General features: G+C 45.9%; 1 protein-coding gene across 2 annotated transcripts in view; it reads right to left on the bottom strand.

Moving 5' to 3' along the window:
• Positions 1-25,141, bottom strand: part of ITGA9 (integrin subunit alpha 9) — a 350,067-nt gene that overhangs the window by 75,108 nt on the left and 249,818 nt on the right. For both annotated transcript variants that reach the window (XM_065932998.1, XM_065932999.1), the window contains exons 19-21: positions 11,467-11,553; positions 8,100-8,179; positions 799-888 (exon numbers count right to left, since the gene is read on the bottom strand). In XM_065932998.1, coding sequence (XP_065789070.1) covers positions 799-888; positions 8,100-8,179; positions 11,467-11,553 — 257 coding nt within the window. The remainder of the gene's footprint in view (positions 1-798; positions 889-8,099; positions 8,180-11,466; positions 11,554-25,141) is intronic.

Raw genomic sequence — 25,141 nt, 5'->3', positions numbered from 1 at the left:
TCTACTTGCAGCTAAGGCCCGGGCCCAGGAGCACTTGAATACTGAAAAATGAGAGACTTTGAACCTCTAGAAAGTTCAGCTTGCCTGTGGGGCAAAGGTTCAAGAGGTCTTCATTTGATCTAAACTAATTGTGCAAATCCTTTTTTCTCTGTCGTGCTCTGTTTCTGAAGCCGGAAACAGGAACTGACTTCTCATTTTTCCAGGCCTGTGTTTTGGCTGAAAACCGCCCAGAGTTGTTTTGGGTCCCTGCTGCCTGCAGCCCTTATTTCCAACAATGCCAGCGGCACTGAGCGGTTGTGGACTTCAGCCAGACAGTGTGCCCTCTGTGACTGGCCCTGCCCACCGGCTCTGCAGGAGGATCGGAAACATGCAAGGCCAAAGCTGACTAGAGGCCACTCAGAAAGCAGGCCCGCCTTCCCTGGGACGCATTGGCTGTAACCTCTGGCCCAGCAGCCTTTGGCTGAGATTTTAATCCCAGGAATGGAGCTGCCTGCTACCTTGCGGCACTCTGGAGCAGTGGGCCCTGGGAAGAGATGCATGTAAAGGTGGACAGAATGTTCGAAGGAATTATGCAGTTTACACCTGTCATCACACTTCTTGTATAATCTACCAAGTGTGTGGGCAGCTGGGAAAGAGGAGAAACACGGAGGGAGGAGGGCATGAGTCCCTGTAGCTAAAGCTTCATCCTGCATTTCCAAGGCAGGCAGAAGTGGAAGCGGCAGGGCCGCCAGTTCCTGGCTATACAAGCAAACACAAGAGAAGCACAGAGTTCCGCTCCAGGCAGCACTGGCTACTCACCCCGTGATGGACGTGTCCACCTCGTGCATCAGTGGCACCGTCAGTGTGAGGACGTTGTTATGAAGGGACTCTGAGCGCTCCACATTGCCGCTGTGCAGAGAGAGAGGACGGGATGCCAGTCAGCACAGCCTGCCCGCGGGGCGCCTCTCCCCTCCCAGAGAGTGACCGCTCTCTGTTCTGCGCCTTTTTACCCTCAACTCTGTTTCTGGCCCCTGTATGGCATCACAGTGGGCACTCCATGGTTTCAGCTGTGTTCCCCACCCCATAAAGATGTGAGGGCAAGTATGCATGGGGCAGGTGACCCCAGGAGACAGCAGTGGGGAGACAGGAAGGCAGGCAGGCACGCAGGGCACGTGATCCAGGTGAGCCGGGCTCCATCGGGCCAGGGAACTCCAGGAGGCAGCGTGGAGTACCCACCCTTATCTTCCAACTGAAGCCATGGGAGCTGATCAGTGACCCCTGAGACCTGCCGGGGGGTGGGGGTGGGGGATTAGTTCCCTGGCATGTACCCTATGTGCACAGTTAGTGAGGTCTGGCCAGACAAAGCCTCAGGCAGAAGGACAGGTGCTGGGAATGGGAACTGTTCAGTGTGAGTGGTAGAGGTGAGCTCCGAGAGGTTATGGGTGGGCACCAACAGCGTGTGCTGCTTCTGCAGGGCTTATTCCGTGAATGATGGACAACCAAGGTTAGGGCACTGTAGCCGGGAAGAGGTTTGCTTGCATTTAGCAGCTATTTCCCATCTAACGGCATCATCCATCATCCACGGACAACCAAGCCCAGGAGAGAGGCCCTGGGTAGCACCATCTCGATAAATGTCACGGGAGGTCCTGCTATAGGACTTCTGGCTCCAGCAGGTTCACATACAGGCCTCCTCCTTGGGGTGAGGAAACGCAGAAGGGGGGAGACTTGCAGGGTCATTCTGGAAAGGTGACCATAAGGTGGGTGATAGTGTTGAGGGCTACCATATGCCAGGCACACCCCCTGGCATGACAGAGCTGGGTCTTCAGAGTAACCCCAGAGGGCGGGGCTCACCCACGGCTGACGGGTAAGGAGCAGTTCAGACAGATTAGGTAGCTTGTCCCAAGGACCCAGAGCAACTGGGTTAGTCTCCAAAACCAGTGCTTTTCCACTGTGATGCCTTTTCCTGATGCCAGATTTGCGGGGTTGGGGGAGGGGAGAAGAGGACAAAAGAGAAGACCAGGTTTCCCTTCACAGCTTTATGAGATTTCAAATATGAACTGTGATTATTATTGCAGAAGAGCAATCGCCTGGGAAAAAAGCAAGGCTATTGGGAACACGGTGCTGAACCTGGAACCTCACTTGGTTCTACCACACGGAATGAACACGGGGTCCCAGCTGAAAGCTAAGTTCACCCTCCTGGGGTGGAAGGCAGGACCCGCTGCTGAAGTTTGGACACAGCTCATCTGGACCACTTCTCACCACATCATCCCCCAAACTTATGCAGAGTTCCTCTCCCCACCAGTAAGTGCTGAATGCAGCTGTTTTTCAACAGACTCACAGCCCCTCTCCCCCTTTCTCCTATTATTCTGAAACAATGGTGCTCTGTGACTCTGACCCCTGACTTCTCTTCTGTCTTCCGCAGATGAGGTGACATCCATCACGGTTTGCAGAAGCAGCAGGATCAGGTGCCCACCCAGCCTCACTCCCCTGCCTTTCCTTTCCCAGGGGCACAATGAATGCTGTGCAATCTCCGCACAGGAAAGACCAGAGTTGACTCTTGAATGGATGGGGGATGGCAACACCTGGGCCTGGCTCCCTGCCCCCACCCAGCGTCCTGCCAAGTCTGAGTCATCAGTTCCTGATGGAAGCTCCACCCTGCGCCCTGCCATTTGTCCAGCCACCTGTGGCTGCTGGCAGCTCTGGCCCAACAGTCTCATCTGTCATCAGGGGACCGCTCCAGACTGAGTGAGGTTGCAAAGTTGAGATAAAGAGGCTGAACATCAAAAGGCCCCCGGTTACTCTGCAAGCTCGTGACTAAGGATGCTTCTCAAGGTCTGCAGAGCCAGGCTGCCAGACAGAAGCTCTTGAGAAACTGTTTAGTCTCAACTTTCTGTCCTTCTAAATCCACAAGTTTTAGGCCAGAGAGCTTCAAAGGGTGGTGATGGGAAGAAAAGGATGATTGGTATTTTGACTGTGGCTTTCAAGATAAGGAGCTTTAAGGATCTTTCTGTCACAGCAGGGAGTCAGGTGCTGTGGGTGCCGTCTAAGACAGTAAGATCAGATTTTCACCAAAGTCTGGAGAGTAATTGGTGCCTGAGACATTCAGCTGCAGGTTTAATAGGCAATATAGTTTCTTTAACAACTGTAATTCAAATAATATGAAGATTCTGATTATTTAATTACTTAAGCTACCAATACTAGGTGTTCAGTAATGCTATATAGAAATATTAATGTACATAAAATGATGTTCTTGAATTTGTAAATTATAAGGATTTTCTTATGTACCCAGCACTGCATCTGATAAATAATAGGTGCTTAATAGGTGTGTGTTGAGTGAAACTGTGCCCAGTATAGAGTAATCACTTGGTGAGACTTTAAAAAATATTCAATGCCCAGATCTCATCCCAGACAAAATAGATGACGTTCCCTGTAGGGTGGACCAGGCATTGGAAGTTTTTAAGGCTCCCAGATGATTCCAGTGGGCACCGAAGATTAGAGCACCACTGGTCTATGGACCCAAGACTAGGAGATGAAATTTTCACCGTGGTGTTGTCTGCATCCCTCCTTTGACACCTTAGATTAGCCCTGAGTGGGGCTTGGGAGGTAGGTGGAGTTTCCTCTTTTTGACAAGGAAAGTTTCTTTCATGTCATATTTCCTGCCCAAATGTTCCTTCTCAGGAATATCAGCTGCCTGAGCTGTTGAGAGACCCAGACAGCACATTGATAGAGAGTTTTCTGTGGATCCCAGAAACAGCAGGAAAATGACAATTTTCAGGTTTGAATAGGCATCTGCTTCCCTTTATTAAATCCATCGTGTACTCTCTCACTCTGGGCAAGCTGTTGCACTGTATCACTCCCTTCCTCCAAAACTATCAGTGTCTCCCCACTGCCTGGCGAAAGCAGTTGAGACTTCCTGGGCACTTTGTGGCCCAGCCCAATCTCCTCTGTCAGCCCCACCTCCCTTTTACTGCCCAGGTACATTCTCCACCCTTCCTCTGAGATGGTCAGGAATCTCCACCACACGCCAAGGCCCACCTGCCACATGGGGATGACAGAGCAGGCTGTGCCATGCACATCCTCACCTGGGCTTCTTCAGCCTGAAAACAGACTCCTCTGTTCAAATGCCACCACCCCAGGGAAGCCTTTCTGGATTCTAGCAATAGGAACAAAGTCTACCTTCTCTATGCTTTGCATGTGTCTCTGTTAGATCAAAACCATGAATGATGTGATCATGAAAATAGTGTGACTAAAAAATAATCATGTCTTGCATAATTTCAAAGCTTGCAAGCCCAGCCAATTGTAATCAGAAATGCTACATTCCTCCTGTGGCAGTAACACCCTGACAAATTGCCCTGGAAAGTTGTGCAGGTTTTGGGTGATTGCTGGACTATACTTTAACATCCACTTTGGTTCTCATTTCCACCTGCTTTGCATAGCCTATTGCAATATATAGAACATAATTAGCGTTTGTTCAGTAAGTCTCACTGGTGAGGAACTAAAGGCCAGAAAGTCATCACCTCTGGAGTCAATGCTGGGTATGACAATACACGGTAAAGAGGGTCAAACAACCACTGTGATGTGCTGCGCTCTCAGTTTTAGAAGAAAGAACGCTCTCTAAAATAGTAAAGAAAACACACCCCCTCCCAAAACTGGGAAAGTGGCATTAAAAGCAAAAATATGCTAGGGTAGTAGCAGATTGAGGGGCTCTGAAAATGTATGCTTCACAGTTGTTCCAAAGGGAACATTAATCTTTAATTCTATGAGTTTTAAATAACATTGAGACTAGAAAGGCCTCCAGCAAAAAAATAAAACAAAGCCCTACCAGTGCCTCTACTGTTGGCTTATACTGTATTTTTTGGGGCCTGACCCAAGCTTCCCAAATGCAGAGAGACTTCAGGCTTTGGGGGCAAGGCCATTAATAGTAAGAGGCAAGACAGAACTGTGGGTGACGTTGAAAGAGTCAGCACTCGGGAAGAATCTTAGTCTAATCTTTGGGTAATTGATGTTTTAGTGAAAATTCAAGAACCACTCATGCTGGGGTGAGTATGACAGTGTGTTAAAGTTCAAGTTTCGGCTGAGGTACAACAGATGCCAAAATTCAGAGGAAAGCACTAACCCAGGATTTACTATGTCTGGCGGCAAAAATCCAAGCTGTAACATCACGGATGTAACAGAGTTGGGAAAGGAGGATTCGTGGAGACATGTTTTGGAGAAAATGGTCCATAGTCAGGGGAGGGTGACAGCTTTTTAAGTCAAATTTTAGGGACCCTGTTCAGGACAGTCAAGACGCAGGCCTCAGAAACGAAAGGGGAAGAGGCTGCTGGCTCTCCCCTCCTGACCCCACAAGGATTGCCTGCCTTTCTAGAGACTGTCAGGGGTGAGACTCCTGAGTGGGATCTGAACATGAGAGTCAGTGTGAGGTCACCTTGGGTCCTGGCCCTGGGCACAGTCTTGGCAGCAGGAGCTGAAGGCCTCTCCAGCTGCCTAGAGGCTGAGGTTGGAGGATGTGATGAGGGGGGACGCACAGGTGAGCATCCCCAGGTGGGGGGTGGGCAGGGGGAGGGTCTCCAAAGGAGAAGAGTCAACTCCAGACACCCAGACTGACTGCTCCCAGCACTGCCTGTGTAGTAAAACCTTTCCTTTTCCCTTTGACCTTTCCGTTTCCCTTTGACCTCTCACAACCCCGGCTCTGAGCCTGGAGGGCTCTCAGGAAAAGGAGGAGGGCCAGTGGAAGCACCACTGGAGGAAACCTAGACAACCCACAGAAAGGCTACGCTCCTCCAGCCTTGCCTTGGTGGAGGATAGGAAGCCTTAACTTGCAATCAAGTTTTGATTACTTCATGGAACAAGACACTTTGATTATGGATTAATGAGTTATTCTGAGGCTTGAAGTGACTATAGGACTGTGCATTAAACAAGAGTGAGTTGAGAACACAGAGGACTGTCCTAGACTGTCTCCGAGAACCAGAAATGAACAACCCTTGCCAAGTGTGCTTAAAGAGAGTAGGGATGAAAATGAAGCTGCTTTATGCTTGCCAGCGAGTGCACCGTACTTGATGGATGAATCATAATGCTGCCGTCTCCCTCTGAAATTTATGTTCATTTGTTCATGATCCAACCCCTGCAGCCAGCACACTGCTCCCCAAGAGCAGGGATTTTACCAACTTTGGTCCCTGCTGTATCTCCCCTTGTCTGACACAGTGGATAGTTGTAGTGAGTGCTCAAAGGTTTTGTAAAATGAGTGAGGGGCAGTGCCTGCTCTGGGCTATTCTGCATCTGCCTCCATCTCTGGACCAACCCCATCTTGACGTGGTTTGAGATGGGAGACTCTCTCTCACTCATCCTTGCTCCCTTCTCAGCTCCCACTTGGTGCTTTAAACTTGATGGACATGCACAGGGTCGAGAGGAGTGGTCCAGAGCTGGACTCCTTGCTTATTAACCAGGCACGGCATATGGGGGTCGGATGCCCAGCTGAGCTGGTGCCCGTTATCCTGCATGATGGGTTCACATCTAAAGAGTCTGGGAGATGACCTTCTCTCTTAAGTCAGAATGTGGGACAAGAATGGGCTCAAGGGTGCTGTCCTCCTTGGAGGAAGGCTTGGGTTGAGCATCTTCATTTCAGAGATGACCATGTGGTTGGGGGAGAAGCCTTAGTTTGACAAAGCTCAGCCCATTGCCTCACTCTGCACCCCAGATCCTGTGGGCCTCTAGGGCCGGCTGCATGCTAACCTGTGGCCGTGTGACTGCCTTGGCCTGGCTGACTTGTAGCCGCTGGTTCTGTGGTCTGCTCCCCAGTGTCTGGCCTCCCTGAGTTATGAGATTCCTGGTTTTGTTATCTCACTACCTTTCTTTTCTGTGCATTTTGCCTGACCTTGCCCTTCTGAGTGTTTGGTTCAGATCTCCAGACCACCTCTGGGATGGACTGAGGCCTCTTGGCATGCCATTTTGGCTTGAAGATTAAGGCAACTAGAGATAAAACATGATAATTAAATGCCTGATCCTTAATCAGACTCTGGACCAGTATAATAATGGCTACACAGTCATTCTTGGGACAATTAGAAAGTGGGCTAGAGATTAGATAATAGCATTGCATCAGAGTTATATTTCCTGAATTTAATAACTATACCAGGGTTATTTAAGAGAATGGCCTCATTCTTAGGAAATACACGTGAAAGTACTCGTGGGTAAAGAGGCATGATGTCTGCAACTTACTTTCAGATGATTAATGGGAAGAAAAACTATACACAGAAAGAGAACAACAAAATAAAAGAGACAGAGTGTCAAGCTTGAGTGAATCTGTAGAAAGGGTGTTCGGGAATTCCTTGTACTATCCTTTGCAACATTCACATTAAGTTTAAAATAATTTCCAATTAAAATTCAAGTAAAAAGGTTGCCTATCCAAACTATACAGTCAAAGCTTGTGTCTCCCTATTTACCCACCTAAACACCTCTCCTTACATCCCAGTCAAGCCCTACTGAGATGGAAGGTACTCCGAGGCAAGTGTGGATTCTGGCTTGTGTGGGCAGTTTATTAGCCTAAAGTCCTTTCCAGGCACCCTTGGCGACACTGGTGTGTGTGAGAGAGAGGCAGGAGTGCAGTCCTGAGGGAAGACATCACTACTGACCTCCCTGACTATCTGTCCACTTGGTACTCAGAACAAGCTCCCACTTGAGGACCATCTTTTGGGGACCTTCACCAACAGGCTTGGCCGGGACCTCAGGCTGCCCTGTCCCTGCCCAAGGGATGCTAGCTCACAATGACCACATACCACAAGAAGTGACTGACCACAGCAGACCCACAGACATCTGTGAATGGTTCCAAACGCGTGAGCTTGGGCCGGAATCCTGACCACTCCGGGCCAGTCTCTTCTCAGTTGTAAAATTGTTACCTCTGACTGGATGATCCCCAGTTTTTCCCATCTCCGTCTGACCTGGTGTCTGCATGAGCAGATGGACCATCCCTAAGAGACCCAATTCCATGCAGTGATTTGGGGCTTTATCACTGAGCTGTTCCTTCCTCCTTGGAGTTTCAGGCATCATCATCAAAGCATGACCAGGGCATGACCTTTCTTGGTCCCATAAATCTCTCATTTTAGAAAAAAAAGTTAAATCCCTCTTACCTCTGAGCAGTAACGATGAAGCTAAGAACTTCCTCTTCCCCAGACAGGTGGCTTGTATCAAAGATCACGCTGAATTCATACTATGGGAAAAGAAAGTGACATTTGGCGCTAGCCAGCATTCCAAACTTAAATGCTACAGTCTTCTGCAGTTTATGACCTTTGGATGCTCATTTGCACGACAAGCTTTATGGTTTATGCATCTCTTTCTGATGGTCAGGCCAAAGATACAACTTTAGCAATAAAAACCAGCCCAGAGCCCACTCTGGCGAGAGGCATGCTGTCCTTTTCAGCAACTGAGGTTCTCGTTAGGAAGCAATATGCTTGAACTCTTAAACCAGGACTTCCTAAATTTCACTCACACACCATCATCCCAATTTTTGCCACATCTGCTTATCATATCACCTGTGATAAGTACTTTGTATTTTTATTGCCTCACTCTTTCTATTTAAAGACTATTTTAAAGAGAAGAATTTATATCACTATCACAGATGGGAATCCGGGATCACTTGCCATTAAGAGGAGGTCACCATAAAAAGAAATAAAACAAAAAGATGTTGAATTCTGTTGCCTGCTGAAGGCTCTGAGCCTAAGGTCTACTCTATTTTGATAAAAGGGAGATAAACAAGTCATAGAGACATTGTAGCGCTACTGGAGGTTAGGATTGAAAGAGTGTTGAAAGGGCAGTAGCTTTCTCATTGTCAGTCAGTGCTATTTAGCGCTATGTCCACTATCACCTAAAATCATCTCAGGTGTTGCCAGTGGTGACCATCCTCTGATTTGGGGAACATCGTCTCAAGCAAATGGGTTTCACTGTATACACATCGGGCAGGTGTGGGAATGGGAGAGGACCATTTGGGTAGAGTTTATACAGCCAGGCTCCACCAAAAATTGACTGTGTGATCTTGGCCAGATACTTGATCTCTGCATTTCAATAAAAAGAAGAGGGTGGACAAAATGATCCTTAAATTCCATCAAGTTTTGGGAGTCTATGACTTATGTAATATCTAAATATTTGGGTTCTTTTATGAAGAATTCTAGGCAATGGTCTAAATTTGCAACACTAGATTTTACTGAACTGACTGTTACCTGAAAGTAATGAATGTTGGACCATCAACTAGAGTGGACACTGGACATCCCTTTCTAGACTTTCTGTTGTGGTGAGACCTGTCAGCTTACAGTGAGGGTGGGGAATGGAGACAGAACAGGAAACAGAGCTGGAAAACACACATGATGGGAAAGTCAGGGGTCTTGTCTCAGCAAAGAGTTTGACCCAGTGGGAGATCTGAATTAAACACTCTAAAGATCAAAGTGAGGTGAAAAGCAAGATTTGGGCATGAGGCCAAAATGAGAGCCAGCGGCCTGTGAGAACAGAAAGTCAGGAACTAGGCAGGCTGCTCGTGAGAGACTGAAATATATGGCCAGCAAAGTAAGCAGATAATGTGGTCATGAGGCTTAGCAGATGGTCGGAAGTCAGACAACTCACAGGTCTAAGGGACAGGGAAGGACAAGCCAGGCTGTGGATAGAGGGAGCCCTGTCCCTGCTGGGTTGCTTCTTGGGCTTTCTCCAAGGATTCATCCCCAGAGCCACTGCCTCCAGGTTCAGCCTTGCTACAGGTGTTCACTTCTGTATGTGGGAGGAAGGTAGTGATATTACCAAGTTGGAAAAAAAATCCAATGTTCAACATCCACTCTTCTGTTGGCTCAATGACTATTTTGAGAGCTAATGAATTATAACGAAATTTAGGTCCCAGAAGTCAAGAATGCTTTATTTTTGTTGTATTCATTTATTCACCTTTTTTTCCCCCATGGGAAGTGATCGATCCTGGATCCATCTATGATATTGTTATTGTTTAGTGGCTAAGTTGTGTCCAACTCTTTTGAGACCCCACAGACTGTAGCCCACCAGGCTTTTCTATCCATGGAATTATCCAGGAAAGAATACTGGAGTGGTTTGCCATTTCCTTCTCCAGGGGATCTTCCCAACCCAGGGAACAAATCCACATATCCTGTGTCTCCTGCATGGGCAGGCAGATTCTTTACCACTGAGCTACCAGGGAAGCATCTGTGATATCCTTTCAAAGTATCTTTAGAACTAGCAAGATGCATCTTAGGTTTGGGATGGAGGCTGGATTTTACAGCAAGATGGCTACTTTTAAAGTGTTTCAATTAAGTCTGTTTCCTGTTGCTCAAAAGATTTCAATTAAATTTGTGTGTGGGGGGGCATATATTTTACTACAGACAATGGTGCCTAGGGCTCAGTGTCCTTCTCCTACATCCTCACCCTACCTGGGATTTCATGGGACTTGGCCCAAATTCTGCCAGCTTTTTCTAAGCCGCCTCTTGAGGTTTCCCTTCTCCTGGGATGAATGTGAACAGAATGAGGGTCAGAGCCAGAAAAGGGCTGAGGAATCACAGAGATAACAACCACTGTAGATTGGAGTGGGTACATTCAACAAGACTGAGGGGTTCAAGAGATTTGCTAAGAAATGAGCAAACCTTCCTACAAGAACGTTCTAACAACTGGTTTGTAAAACAGCTAGTATACATTGGGAACAAAAGGACTTAGAGATTAAAATGACCCAATTTCATGATATAGGCAGGATAAAAGGATTAAACTTTCTTTTTTAAGTGGAGGAAAAAGGTGGACAAGGGAACATAAAATTTCCTTCAAATCATAACAAAGAAAACAGCCTCCATTTTAAAATGCAGCCCTGCTTGGTCTTTTAGGGTCTAGTTTTGCCTCCAAAAATCACATCTTCTACATGTTTGCATCTTTTTAAAATGATGCCACATACTAGAATGCTCCATGAATCTCCAAATCAGCTAAACCATATTATTGTTTGAACTTAGAAAATTTGGCTCCTTATATATGCCAAAGTGACTGTAATTTCTTGAATTTTTCTGAAAAAATGATTATGCATGTTTTAAGAATTTTAAGAGGTCTCTTCAAAAAACAATTGTGAGTGCCCAGAGGAGTGGCAGCCAGGACTACAGATCACTAGCCAGGACCACATCTTCTCCTAAGTGGTCTCAGGGACTCAAAGTGGCATGCGATGTCCCAGAAAAAATATGTTAGGCCAACCAGATGGTGCTCGACAAAGTACAAAGGCCTTCGTGTGTGTCTCACATTTGAGGTACGTCATGTGGACCACGGGGAAAGACCACATGTCCACAGCCACCCTGGAGTGGACTTAGAGATGGTCGTCGATGTGGCTGGCTGGGCCCAGGCAGGACTCGGCTGGCCACCCTGGTTGCTGTGGGAGGCAGGGGTGTGGAGGAAACCTCAGGGAAGCAGCTGGCAGAGTCAGTGGCTGATGGGCTGGGCTGGAGGCTGCTGCCAAGGAAGTGTCCCGTCCCTGCCCCTTACCTTTGACTTTGACCTCATGAAAGGAAATCCCACACTGCATTTGAGGAAGTCCAATTCTAGCAGTTCACAGGAAATGCCCATTTCCTCCTGAAAGACAAAAAGCATCAACAGATGGGCTGGATGCACCAAGACAGTTGTGTGTGGAAGGAGTCCCAGGGAGGCAAATCCAGACTTTAGCAGACACGGTTCTTCCCTGGGAAAGTTCTCAGACAACGGTCACTTGACTGCACTGGAATGAGGAACCCCTGCCAGGCCAAGTCCCTCGTCCTCCTCTGACTGCACACCTCCCCACTCCTTTGCCAGAGGTTCCCTGGGAAGACAAGAGCAGAGGACAAAACCACTCTTCATTCTTAACCAACCCTTTGGTTCCGAACCCTGATGTTCTCCCAGTGAGGTGGACCAGGCCATTGGTGAGCTGGATGTCTCCTTAGGTTTGGATTCAAAGGCATCCAAGTCACCTTTCTGACCCTTTTCTCCTATGAAGTGAAGTGAAGTGAAGTCGCTCAGTCATGTCTGACTCTTTGCGGCCCCATGGACTGTAGCCTACCATGCTCCTCCACCCATGGGATTTTCCAGGTAAGAGCACTGGAATGGGGTGCCACTGCCTTCTCCAATGCCCACACCCTAATCCTGCCTCTCAAGATCTTAGCTGAGGAAAGACCAATGCTAAGAAAATCACACCAGGGAAAACACAGGGATTCTTTTCACAGTCTGAATCAATGAGGGCTGGGCTGTCTCCCCAACAAGCCTTGCCAGAGTTGGGGTTGGGGGCAAGGAACAGGAGGGAGTTCCGAGAGTAGCCGGCCTGGGCTGAACTCTACAGACAGAAGCATGAGGAAACCAGGAGAGGTGCCATGCAGAGCCGCCGTCTTTCCATTTGCACCCACGGCTTACAACCAAGGTCAAAGGAAAGCAGGAGGCTCTTCACAACCCATAGGGCCTCTCTGAGTCACTGAGGCAAATCAAGACTTCTGGCGGGAGACAATGTTTGCACTGGTTGACTGTCTAGAAACTGGGGCACTGGAGTTCAATGAGGTTGTGTGACTTCCCCAAAGTCGTTCTGGGCTGACACTAAAAGCTGTCTCCTTCCCCTTTGAAAGCCCCGAGTTTCTAGAGGGAATGAGCACAGCCAACACCACAATGGCACCAAAAGGAACCAACTTGTGTGGATTCTGGCTCTGAAATGCCACCCATGCTTCCTCCTCCCATTTCCAAGAACTGCACCTTTCAGTTCAGACCAGTATTTCCAGGCAGATGGGTGAAATAAAAATTTTCACTGTATGTCCAATGAGGAAAAAAAATGTGAGCATTTACCATAAAATACCTACTTAGTTATAGGTTACACAGCATATGATTATACTAATGTATTATGAACATGATCAAACAAAAAAAGTAGAAATGAAAAAAATAACTCATCTGTGAGATTAGAAGTCAAGATAATAATTGGGAGGTAGTAAGTGGAAGGGAGTTCTTGAAGTGCTGGGGTTTATTATGAAAATTTGTTTAATGATTTATGTACTTTTCTCCATTTTCTAAATATCGATAAAACTTACTTATAAAATAGCAACAAAACAACAGCAATACAAACAACCCAAAATAAAAGGAAGCAAAAGATAGGAGACATATAAAGGTAAAAGCAAACTACAGCTTATCTTTCAGTATCCGGTTTAGATATCCAGTGGGGATAACTGACCTCAGTGATCTTAAAGTTTTCTGATGGTTCGCCATGTCCTTAGTCCGCACCTCTCATGCAGTGGGTGTGGGTCCTCCTGCATTAGAACTGGTTTGGGAGCATTCTTTAAAAATACAGATTCATGGGCCACACCCAGTGGTCTGAGTAGAAAATTGAGTAGCCTCTGAGTAGACTCTGAGATTGTGGGGCCTGAGATAAGCACTTTCAATACATGATTAGGTGATACAGTAAGCGTTCTGCTCCACAATGATTTGGGAGCCATTGCTATGAGATCTCCGTTCTCTGGTCCATTCTACCCGCTGCTTAAGGAATCTTCTTAAAATGCCTTTCTCCATTGTGAACAGAATAAAGCTCAAAATCTTAACTCTGGCATCCAATTGGCCCCTCCCTTTCTGGGTACACATATCACTGTTCTACAAATACCCTTTTCTTGGTATCATTTTCACACCTTTTGTCTAAGCTGTTTCCACTATCAGGATCACCTTTCTTCAGCTATTCCTCCAAGGTTTTCTTCTCCCATCTTGCCCCAACACTAATGGGTGATAAGTTGGCATATACAATATGGACATGGAACAGGGTTTGGAATGGACCCCAAGCATGGACTCCCGTGATCAGCACTGAGGATACAGGTTCGAAATTACTCTGGAACAGAGGAGCCCTCCATTTACTCGACTTTGAACTAAGACTGCTTCTGATTATCTGAGAGTTGATGAACTACCTTAATTTTGTTAATTCCAAAAATGCAAGAAAATAACATTAGTCCAGCATTTATTGCCTTATTCCAAGTCTCTCTTCCACCCTACTCAGTCTAACAGAAATGAAAATTCTAGCTGGATATTGAGGTGGAGAATAAGCAAAAAGAGCGAAAACCAAAGACTTCTGTTGGAACGAGAGTGCTCAGCATATGGTCATGACTCAAACACTCCTGGATGGTGTCACAGGGAGGAATGTCACGGATCATCCTTCTGTGCCTGCCAGCACCAGCCCAGCCCTCCCGTGGCTATGTAAGTCCTCTTGACTGAAGGGTTTTAATTCTATTCTCCACTCTCCACTGCAGCAATTAGGGAAAGAGCCTCCTCTTCCCCCTCCCACCCTCAGAGCAAGGGCTTCTGCATGTAGATGGTGCAGGTGCTGCACCCAGAACCCCTTTGCTAGATGGCTTCCAGTCCCTGGTTGAATGGGAACTGCTTTGTCCGAGAGGTTATAATGTCCTTCCTCTGCAGCCTATGATTGACATGGGTGCAGAAGGCCGCCCCTTTGCCTCAAGGTGAGACCAGCTGTGCTGTGAGACTCATGTTCCAGAGCCCCCACTGGAACAGGCTGAGAACACATCCCTGTTTGCCTGTGTCCTCTGCCCTAGGCTGCTCCCTTATTCCTCTTCTCCCAAGAGCATTTCCATACTAAATCACTTGCACAGGAATCCCCATCTCAGGTTCTGCTTCAGCGAACCTGACCTCAGACAATACTCTTTACAGATGAGGCTGCTGGTACCGAGAGCTTCTGCAAAGTGCTGGGCATCTGTTCCCAGGTGGGTAGAGGCAACAGAACGGGAACCCTCACATGCTAATGAATGTTGTTCAAATTCATACCCACCAAAGGAAGACTTTCTATCTGCAGGTTATATAGCTGCCCCCTTTAGGGGAGCACTTCACTTTAAAGCCCATCAGCACCTCCTTTGCTTTAGTTTTAGATCCAGCCTGGGCCATGATCTTAAAAAACAGGGTCATTATGAAGCCAGGTACCAGAGCCCGCAGCCCCCTCCCTGTAGTCAGGCAGGTACCCTGTAGGCAAAAGAAGTCTCAGGAAAATTTTAAAAATGTATTTGGGGTGATATGGCTATTAAGCCTGGTTTCAGACAGCATCAGGAATAGTGATCTAGTTGGGGAGAGAATGCTTATTACCTCTGCCAGGCACTTGGTAACCACTAGGGGGCACATGAAGAGATTCTAGGGACCACATTTCTCCTTGGCTCTGACTCCTTTCATGTTCCAACCATTGCTCACATTTGAGAACTTCACCTTCAGCACTACTGCAAGACTTAGGATGAAGAGCTCTCAGCTAATGGGGAATGTGGATCGGGGAACTGTCTACCTTTTGTCCCTGACTGCCAGACAGTGTAGAATCTGATTACTCAATTCAAATGCACTGAAATCTACTGAAACCTTGTAAAGCTCCAGGCTTTCATGAAATCAATGAAAGTGATACACAGAAACTGCTCAAACCACTTAAAGTCTCTGATATATCTAGATCTGATGGAATTACTTAACAGTTAAAAAAGTCAAAATTATCCTTGGATGATAACACTTTAAGATGCTTCAAAAGATAAGGATTTAAAATTAAAAGATCAAAATAAGCCTTTGGGGGAAAATATACCATCATAAAAACAACCTTTTTGTGATTGTCCTCAAAAAAACAAACAAACAAAAAACAAAAAAAAAAAATGACAAAATAGGAAGTAAAGAATGTTACCTTATGATATAACAGGAATAGTCACATCCAAAAGCTGCCTATCTAGGGACTCCCCTGGTAGTCCAGTGGCTAAAAGGCCCCACGCTCCCAATGCAGGGGGCCTGGGTTCAACCCCTGGTCAGAGAACTAGATCCCACATGCCGCAATTAAGACGTGGCACAGCCAAATAAATAAATATTTTAAAACAAAAACAAAAGCAGCCTATCCAGCACTCAGTTATTTCTTCTGTTTCAGAAATTAATGCACTTCTATTTTAAACATGCTAATAAAGCAAATAGGCCTTTGCCTTGGGTCTAAGAAATCTTTGACTATTGTAATTACCCTGTTACAAGAGCTGTTAAGTGTAGAATAACATAAACTTATTTTCACAATCTTTAGTTTTATCTTTCAAGTAAAATCTCAATCAAAACTTAAAGAAAAAATTTTACTATCAAGTTTTGGACCCCATTTTAAGAAGATTCACAAAACTAGCCTTTTTCCTAATCCCTACTTTTCGTTGGCTTGCAGGGACACCCGACCCCATAAAATGCTATCAAGGTTTCTCCCTGGAGATTGATTCAGTTTAAATTTTTCTTTTTCCTTTTTAATAAGACCCAATACTCTCAGGGTCAGAAAAACATCAATTAATATTTTTTTAGAACACGAGATAAACGCATACTCGATTTGTGAACATTTGCTTCTGTATTCTCAGGACTGGACACTCAGTAGTTCCTGAGTTTGCACTTAATACTTAAATAGGCCTTGGCTCCTCAGGGATTCAGATGAAGGGGCTGCAAGAGGTAGCTTATTTGCTGGTCTGCCTGGCATGGGAGATGCTTGCCTTGGCAAAAACCCTCTCTTTTCCAGACATACCTCGGCCGTCCTGGCCCCCGGGAGCTTGGCCAGTGGAGCCAGGCTCCAGCCCTGCTTGTAATGTGCGGTGTGGTTGGCAGGAAGAATCAGATCTTGAAGTTAGTGAGCCTCCTAGGCCTTCAGGCTCCTTCCTCCCAATCACACAGCATTTGACTTTATTCTGGAGCCTCATTTTCTCTGACCACCAATACGGCGCCCTGTGGGAGCAGCAAATCCACAAATCTGGTCAGGGCTTATGCTGGGCGCCAGGGCGGGTGTGAAGTTTAACTTCCCATTTGCCATTTTCTCGTGGGATTGTCAAACTGAGAGGACCCTTCATGTTCTATGACTGAAGTTTGGTGTTCTTCTGAGACGTTTATCCTTTCTTCCAGACACACGAGGTGTGACCCCTGTGAGCTGGTAAGCTCTGTGTTAACTCAGTTAATAGAGAATTCAGGTGAATTTTGAAAGCACTTGATCCCAAATTCTCTAACTGAGAATTCAAAGGTGAGAGGGGGTTCTCAGTAACCTGGCCCAGTGAGTTAATAGAAAGAGTTTATTCCCAGGAAATACTCTATTCTATTGGCTCAACTCAAGGATGAGTCAGCCTGAGCCTCACCAGAAAAAACAGTGCTATTCCCAGAGGAAAATCCTCTGGGACAGGGCCCATGGAATTCCTCCCATGCAGTATAGCACATGGACTTCCAGTATAGAAAATGCACAGGCTTTGGCATCAGTGTCCCAATTTTGATGACTGGCTCATATATGTAATAGCTGTGTGTTGTCAGGCAAATGAGCTAGCCTTTCTACAAGTCTCTACTTTCTCACCTGTAAAGTGAAATCTTAGCACCAGCCTTATAGGACTGGGGGCTCAGACGGTAAAGCGGCTGCCTGCAATGCAGGAGACCTGGGTTCCATCCCTGAGTCAGGAAGATCGCCTGGAGAAGGAAATGGCAACCCACTCCAGTACTCTTGCCTGGGAAATCCCATGGACGGAGGGGCCTGGTGGGCTACAGTCCATGGGGTCGCAGAGAGTTGGACATGACTGAGCGACTTCACTATGGACTATAGGCTATAGGACTGGTGCTGACCTGCCAGTGCTGACGGTCGTGAAGATGGAGTTCACAGACGGCCCCACCTCAGAACTAGCTTGTTACATGCCAGGCAGCTCCTCTTCTGCCCATTTTACAAGCAGGAAACTGGAACACAGAGAAGTTACAGCACTTGCCCAGGCTTTCCTAGCTGCCAATGTAAGAATGGGCCAGAGGGGACCTGAGGTGGGGGATACCAAGCAAGGCACAGACAAGGTCCCTCTTCTCCTTCCCCTGAAGATCCCACAGAAACTAAGCCTGAGCAGGTGGGGAGCACAAACCCAATGAGCGAAGCTCGGCCTTTAGGGAACCTGAAGCGCACAGGATGCCGGGACATATGCCAGTCATGGCTGATGGCCTGGCAAGGCTGGGGCAGTGGTTACAGGCCTCCTGCCGGATGGGGTTTGGCAACTAACAGTCTGAGAGAACAGAGGTGATTACCCACACACATGGGGGTTTTGGAGGAACGGGCCAAGGCAACTACTACAAAGCAAGTCCCTTTTAAAAATTTTGTCTAAACCCCTGTTTGGAAGCAACGGCCCAGACTATCCTGGGTTTGTTCTTTCCAAGCTTAAAAAAGTGAAGCAAGCAGGAGCTAAAGTCAAAACAAATGTTTGAGACAGATGAACCATATAACTGTTAAAGCCAAATGCCCCTGGGAAGCTAATGAGTACTGAATTTGGAGCGTGCACTTTGAATAAACCCCGTCCCCATCACAGGCAGTGGGAAGTCAGCTGTCCCAGGGAGTGATTTTCTGATCAAAGTGGAGACGGAGAAGGCTCCTCCCAAACAGTCCTCTAGGACCCTACGACGCTTTAAAACAAGTAAAAATATTCTTGCATTAAAAAAAGAATACAAATTAGAAATGACTTGAATAAGCTGTCTTACTCCTGTAACATGCCCCTCCTGTGCATTACACAAACTCTGGTTAGAGCAAATCTTTTTATTTTCCAAGATAAAGACAAACCAGAACACCTTCCCAAATGCTGATGACTTCCCCTTTTGGGGATGACAGGAAAACAAACAAGAATCTAACAAATAAATAAATCTAACAGCTCTAACTGAAAAGCCCAAAGTGAACAGACCAGAAATATGTGTCTTCTAAGGTTTAAGAAGTAATCAAAGTATTTGATTTTCATCCAGGAAGTTTTTCTTTCTATTAAACAGAGACAAGTAACTTTTTCTTAAGAGTTTCAAAAATTTGTTTCTATTCCTAGATTTTTTTTAAAAAAGTATTTCCCAGAGTCTGCAAATTCTTGATCAACATACTAAGAATTCAAAGTTCAATTCCATCTCATGAATCAAATTATTTTGATTTTCTATCAATCTTTTCCTTTGTCCCACAGGCTGGTTGAAAACTCTTCAAGGTGGCAACCTCTCCTGAAATGATGGGGGAGAGTTCAACATTGTGGCATAAAAACAGTTTATGAGTGGTGTTTGGATGAAAAGGTTTTGTAGGAGTCAAATGTATGGTGGGTACTTATTGAAAGCCCACCCAGGAATCTTGGTATTAGGGACATACTTACAGTGGAGAGTTCCATCCCCTCTACCCGTGCACTTACACTCCTGTGGGCTCAGAACTCATTTGAGAAGGACTTTGCTGCCAAGGGCCTTGCCACTCAAAGTGTGGTCCTTGGACCAGCAGCATCAGCATTACGTGGGAGCTTGTTAGAAACGAAGTTTCTCGGGTCCCACCCAGACCTGCTGAGTTAGCGTCTATATTTTAAGGAGATCTCCAGGTAACCTCCATGCACGTGACCATTTGAGAAGCCCTGCTCTACATCACTGACCCGCCCACTCAGAGAACATAATGTCAGCCCATGTAGCCCGCCTTCCTGTGCTCTCTACCTGCCAGAGAAAGATGGACACAGCTGCTGCCATTTGAGGGCTACTGTCTGAGCAGGGACACACTTTTCTGGAGCCGGAGACCCACCTATTGACATGTCCCTTGTCTGGGTGCCCCCAAAGCAGATTCTGGAGCAAGGGCTGGGGTTCAAGTAGGTTGCGAGGTGACCTCAAGTACTCCCTGAAGGAGTGGGGACACACCCCCCTAATGGGTGAGAAAGCGGGGCATGTCTCTGCCAACACCTGCCTCTCCTTGGTTGAGAGCTGTTCTAGGGATATGGAACTCCCCTTGGCCACAGAAGAGACGAGGCCTGAGAGGATCCTCCCCCAGTGCAGCACCCCTGCAGCATGCTGTGGGCTCACAGGGAGCAGCAGCTAACTAATCTCTCCCCTCTGGTTGGCACATCCACTTTGCCACCTCTGGACACATCTCAGGACTCTCCTTCAAGGACTGGCCTCCTCTTTTAGGGTGATCCCGCCCTCCTTTCTGTTTCCTTGCTACCGTGGCAGATCAGCTCCCACCTCCTCCTATCTAGGCCAGTGTAAAACAGCTTCTTTGTGGATGCCCTGTTCTCAGCTGTCCCCAGTCTGGTTTACAAGCTGTCCCATATGGATCGTAACACACTATTTCATTTCTGTGCAAGCCTTGAAAGCCTTCACAGGTTATTAATAGCCTACACCTGTCACTGCTTCATAACTGGGGTGTACCCTGGAAGCACCTGAGAGCCACAGACAGCACGCTCGGCAGGGCCAGCGGTGCAGGCTAGTCACTGCACAAGAGACCTGCCTGAGGGTTGGGGGGCTGAGATCCAGCCCACACTGCTTTCCCCAAGCCCTGCATCCTGGCAAGAGGCTGTGGACCACGAGAGGGGGCACTTCTCTGCAATTCGTATAACGGTGCTAGACAGACTGATGATTTTGTGGAAAACTTTGTTAAAAAAAAAAAAAAAAGCCCCCTTGGAAGCCCAGCTGTGGACCCACTGAATCAAAGCACACAGCATGGGCCAGCGTTTGCTGAAAGCTCCCTAGGAAGTTTCAATACACACCCAAGCTAAGAACCCTCAGAAAGTACATTAAAATCCTTGTTGAAGATGCAAATTGCAGGACCCACCTCCAGCGTGGGATTCTTTAGAGCAGAAGTAGGGTCAGGTAATCTGGATTTTGAGTCTCAGGCAAACATTCTATACCAGCCTTTGGAACACCGGCCCCGAGGGCTGGCACGGTCACTGCCATTTTGGAGGTTAAGAGATGGAGACCCAGTAAGAAGGTGGAAAAGTGCTTTCCCTGGGGTTCTACCTCTGGTGAAGTCAGAATATCTTTTATTATGGCCCTCCCTGTCTACTAGTTCTCAGACTGGAGCCCTGCCCACCATGCACCCAGAACGCTGACTCAGAGAAGATGGACTCTATCTACAGAGGCAGAGGCCAGCTCCCACAAGGATGCCCGCCACCTGCTGCCCTGGAGGAAGCCCATCCATCCACTCAACAAGTGTTTCTTATTTTGTCTTAAATGGGAAACAGCTTCTGTAGAATAATTCTTATGCATGAGACATGTATGTTTTCTGTTACGTCTTACATTCCTTTGTTCATGCCCTCACTTAATTATTTATCAAGCAGTCTCCATGTCCTGCATTGGATCACATGCCTTTATAATATAGTCCTTGCTGTCTTCAGGGGATGCTCCCAGTCTGGGAGATGGGGAGAAGGACCAAGCTGTTTTGACGAATAACTGCACTCGGCTAAAATCAGTCTCTCTCGATAAGAGCATCTTCACTTCCTGCAACCACACTGCCATTAGTCTTATTTCATTATTATTATGTATTATTATATACTTTCATTATTATTACTATCATTTTATCTGCCCTTTAAAAAATTGTTTTTAATATTTGACACACTGCACAGAATGGGGGACTCAGTTTCCAGACCAGGGATTGAACCTGCCCTCCTTGAGGTGGAAGCAGAGTCTTAACCACTGGACTGCCAGGGAAGTCCCTACCTTTCCTTTTCATTTAACTAAAAACGTCTACAAGTTCTTTATTTTTTTTAATTGAAGTTCAGTTAATTTACAATGGTGTGCCAGTCTCTTCTGTACAGGAAAGTGATTCAGTTTTACACACATACACATTCTTTTTTCCCCACAAGTTCTTTAAGTTATGCAATCCAAAACCCAACAAAGTTATCTCCCACAAGTCTCACCACTTGACTTCAAAGGAAAATTCAGTTCATCATGTGAAGACACAGGTCAAAAGTTACCATGACAATAGCCCAAAATACCATTCATAAAACAGCAAAGGCTAGCTGAGGGTCCTCTTGTTCAGAACTTTTGCCTAAATCCTATGAAACCACCATCACCGATATGAAAACCAGACAAAGACACAACCAAAAAAAGAAAATTATAGGCCAATACTTTTGACAAATATAGATGGATGCAAAACTCTTAACAAAATGTTAGCAAACTGAATCCAAGAGCACATTAAAAAAGCTCATACACCATGATCAAGTTGGATTTATCCAAGAGTCACAAAAATGACTCATTATAGGCAAAGCAATATGATACACCACATCAACCAGAGAAAATGCAAAATCCACATAATCACCTCAATAGATGCAGATGAAGCATTTGGTAAAATTCAACATCCGCTCATGATAAAAACTCTTATGAAAGCGGATATAGAGGGGACATATCATAATAAAAACTATTTATGACAAACTCACAGCCAGTATAATACTCAACAGTGAAAAACAGAAAGTCTTTCTGTTAAAATATAGAACAAGACAAGGATGCCCACTCTCACCACTTTTCTTCAGCATAGTATTGGAAGTCTTAGCCACAGCAATCAGATAAGAAAAAGAAATAATAGGTATTCAAATTAGAAGACATACAATTGTCATTACATACAGATGACATGATCCTATTAATATACATAAAAAACCGAGAACTGTTGTCTAGGATACTAAAAGCACAAGAGCAGGTCCTTGTAGTGGGTGCAGGATCTGTGTTCTGTTATTAATTTATTCAACAGATACTCTTAGACTAATCTCAAGTGTCAGGCATGGAGGTTCACAGGCATATCCCTGTCCTAAACAAGCTTTTCTATTAAATACCAGATAAAGAATAACTGCCTTGGCAGCTGATCTAACTAAGAAACACACACCAGCTGACAGTCTAAGCTTTAGGGAATGCCTACAAGAAAAGGGCAGAGTCAGGAGCACAGTCTGTATCTTAGGTATTCATGCTGTGTGGGCTTCCCCAGTGGCTCAGGTGGTAAAGAATCTGCCTACAGTACAGGAGACCTGTACTGTTTGATCCCTGGGTCAGGAAGATCCCCTGGAGAAGGGAATGGTAACCCACTCCAGTATTCTTGCCTAGAGAATTCCATGGATAGAGGAACCTGGCGGGCTAAGGTCCATGGGGCTGCAGAGAGTCTATCACTTACTCACTCAGACTGTGTACATTAAAAAAAAAAAAAAGAAAGAAAGAAAAAGCCTGATGTCAAGAATCTCCAGGGTCAATGCACAACTACAACAATTACCAGCACTGAATTAAGAGGACCCACTAACATCAGTTCAGTTCAGTTCAGTTCAGTCACTCAGTAGTGTCTGACTCTTTGCGACCCCATGGACTGCAGCACTCCAGGTTTCCCTGTTCATCACCAAGCAAGCTCCCGGAGCTTGCTCAAACTCACATCCATCGAGTCAGTGATGCCATCTAACCATCTCATCCTCTGTCATTGCCTTCTCCTCCTGCCTTCAATCCTTCCCAGCATCAGGGTCTTTTCCAGTAAGTCGGTTCTTCACATCAGGTGGCCAAAGTATTGGAGTTTCAGCTTCAGCATCAGTCCTTCCAATGAATATTCAGGACTGATTTCCTTTAGAATTGACTGGTTGGATCTCCTTGCAGTCCAAGGGACTCTCAAGAGTCTTCTCCAACACCACAGTTCAAAAGCATCAATTCTTCGGTGCTCAGTTTTCTTCATTGTCCAACTCTCACATCCATACATGACTAATGGAAAAACCATAGCTTTGACTAGATGGACCTTTGTCGGCAAAGTAATGTTTCTGCTTTTTAATATGCTGTCTAGATTGGTCATAGCTTTTCTTCCAAGGAGTGTCTTTTATTTCATAGCTGCAGTCATCATCTGCGGTGATTTTGAAGCCCTAAAAAACAATAAAGTCTCTCACTGTTTCCATTGTTTCCTCATCTATTTGCCATGAAGTGATGGGACTGGATGCCATGATCTTAGTTTTCTAAATGCTGAGTTTTAAGCCAACTTTTTCACTCTCCTCTTTCATTTTCATCAAGAGGCTCTTTAGTTTTTCTTTGCTTTCTGCCATGAGGGTGGTGTCATCTACATATCTGAGGTTATTGATATATCTCCCAGTAATCTTGATTTCAGCCTGTGCTTCATCCAGCCCAGCATTTCGCATGATGTATTCTGCATATAAGTTAAATAAGCAGGGTGACAATATACAGCCTTGATGAATTCCTTTTCCTCTTTGGAACCAGTCTGTTGTTCCATGTCCAGTTCTAACTGTTGCTTCTTGATCTGCATACAGATTTCTCAGGAGGCAGGTAAGGTGGTCTGGTTTCCCATTTCTTGAAGAATTTTCCACTTGTGTTCCACTCAGTCAAAGGTGTTGGCGTAGTCCTTAAAGCAGAAGTAGATGTTTTTCTGGAACTCTCTTGTTTTCTCAATGATCGAATGGATGTTGGCAATTTAAATGTTAAAGTCATGTGTCCTCTTCATATTGTCAAGAACAAAACAGAGAGACAGTCTTTGTTTTCTAGGGTGATACTTGGTTTTCTCTGTATTTGGTCTGAACATTTTCAATTAGTTGGTTAGCTGTTTAAAATGACTTGCAAAGAAGTTGCTCTTAGTTATTTTAATGGTAAGGTTTTAAATTCAGACTCGCTAGAGTTGTTTATGAAAAATTTATGATTTTTCCTGGTTCTTTAAAAACAAAAAGGATGGGCTGCAGGTTCATAAGACTGACTTGAGCCCTGATATGTGTGTTCTGAACTTGTTGGAATGAACTAAATTTAGGATAGTGTCTGAAGTGGGCTTATTTGCGAGCAGGGAGAAGAATGGACTGGTTTATTTCTTGCTTCCGGGGCTCTGAACCTGAAGAAGTAAATGATAGAGCAGCATTTTCTGTGTCTCTCCCCAACAGAATCCCTCTTTGCCTGTGAACCTGGAGAGAGGGGAGGGCATGGGAATTCACACCCCTTTCGGGGGATCCTCAACCAAGCTCCTTGTCTCTGTACTCTCCGAGGTATGACCTCTACTGTGGAGAGTGTCCAAGTCACCCACCTTTTTTTCTCATCCCTGAGGACTTTGATATCTTACCTTTGCTGGCTTCCTTGCCTATCCCCTCTGTGGGTTCTTCTGGGAACATATGCTAGTAAATTACTTTAAAATGATGTCTCGTCTCAGGATTTCATTCTAGAAAACTAAGACTGAGATAGTAGGACGAGACCATCACAGAAATATCCAGCTCCCCTCTTTGGTTGGGGCCTCAGGTAGGGGCTCGCCAACCTGGCATCAGTGGAGCATTTCAGGCTTTGAGCAAATGGCCTCCTGGGACTTGGAAACCAATCCTCTCTAATGCACGACGCAGGGCAATGTTTCCCTGGGACTGCCAGTTCCAAGTAACCCAGGATCTTTTAAAACAAAGAATTTCAGCTGGCAAATATTAAAGATGCCAGTGAACATGGCCGTGCAGACTCCCATGACTCACATATTGAT

The sequence above is a fragment of the Muntiacus reevesi genome, chromosome 4 (assembly GCF_963930625.1).
Source record: "Muntiacus reevesi chromosome 4, mMunRee1.1, whole genome shotgun sequence".
In the NCBI taxonomy this organism is placed as follows: Eukaryota; Metazoa; Chordata; class Mammalia; order Artiodactyla; family Cervidae; genus Muntiacus; species Muntiacus reevesi.
Note: the sequence above shows the minus strand (reverse complement) of the source record. Positions and strands in the feature narration are given on the sequence as shown.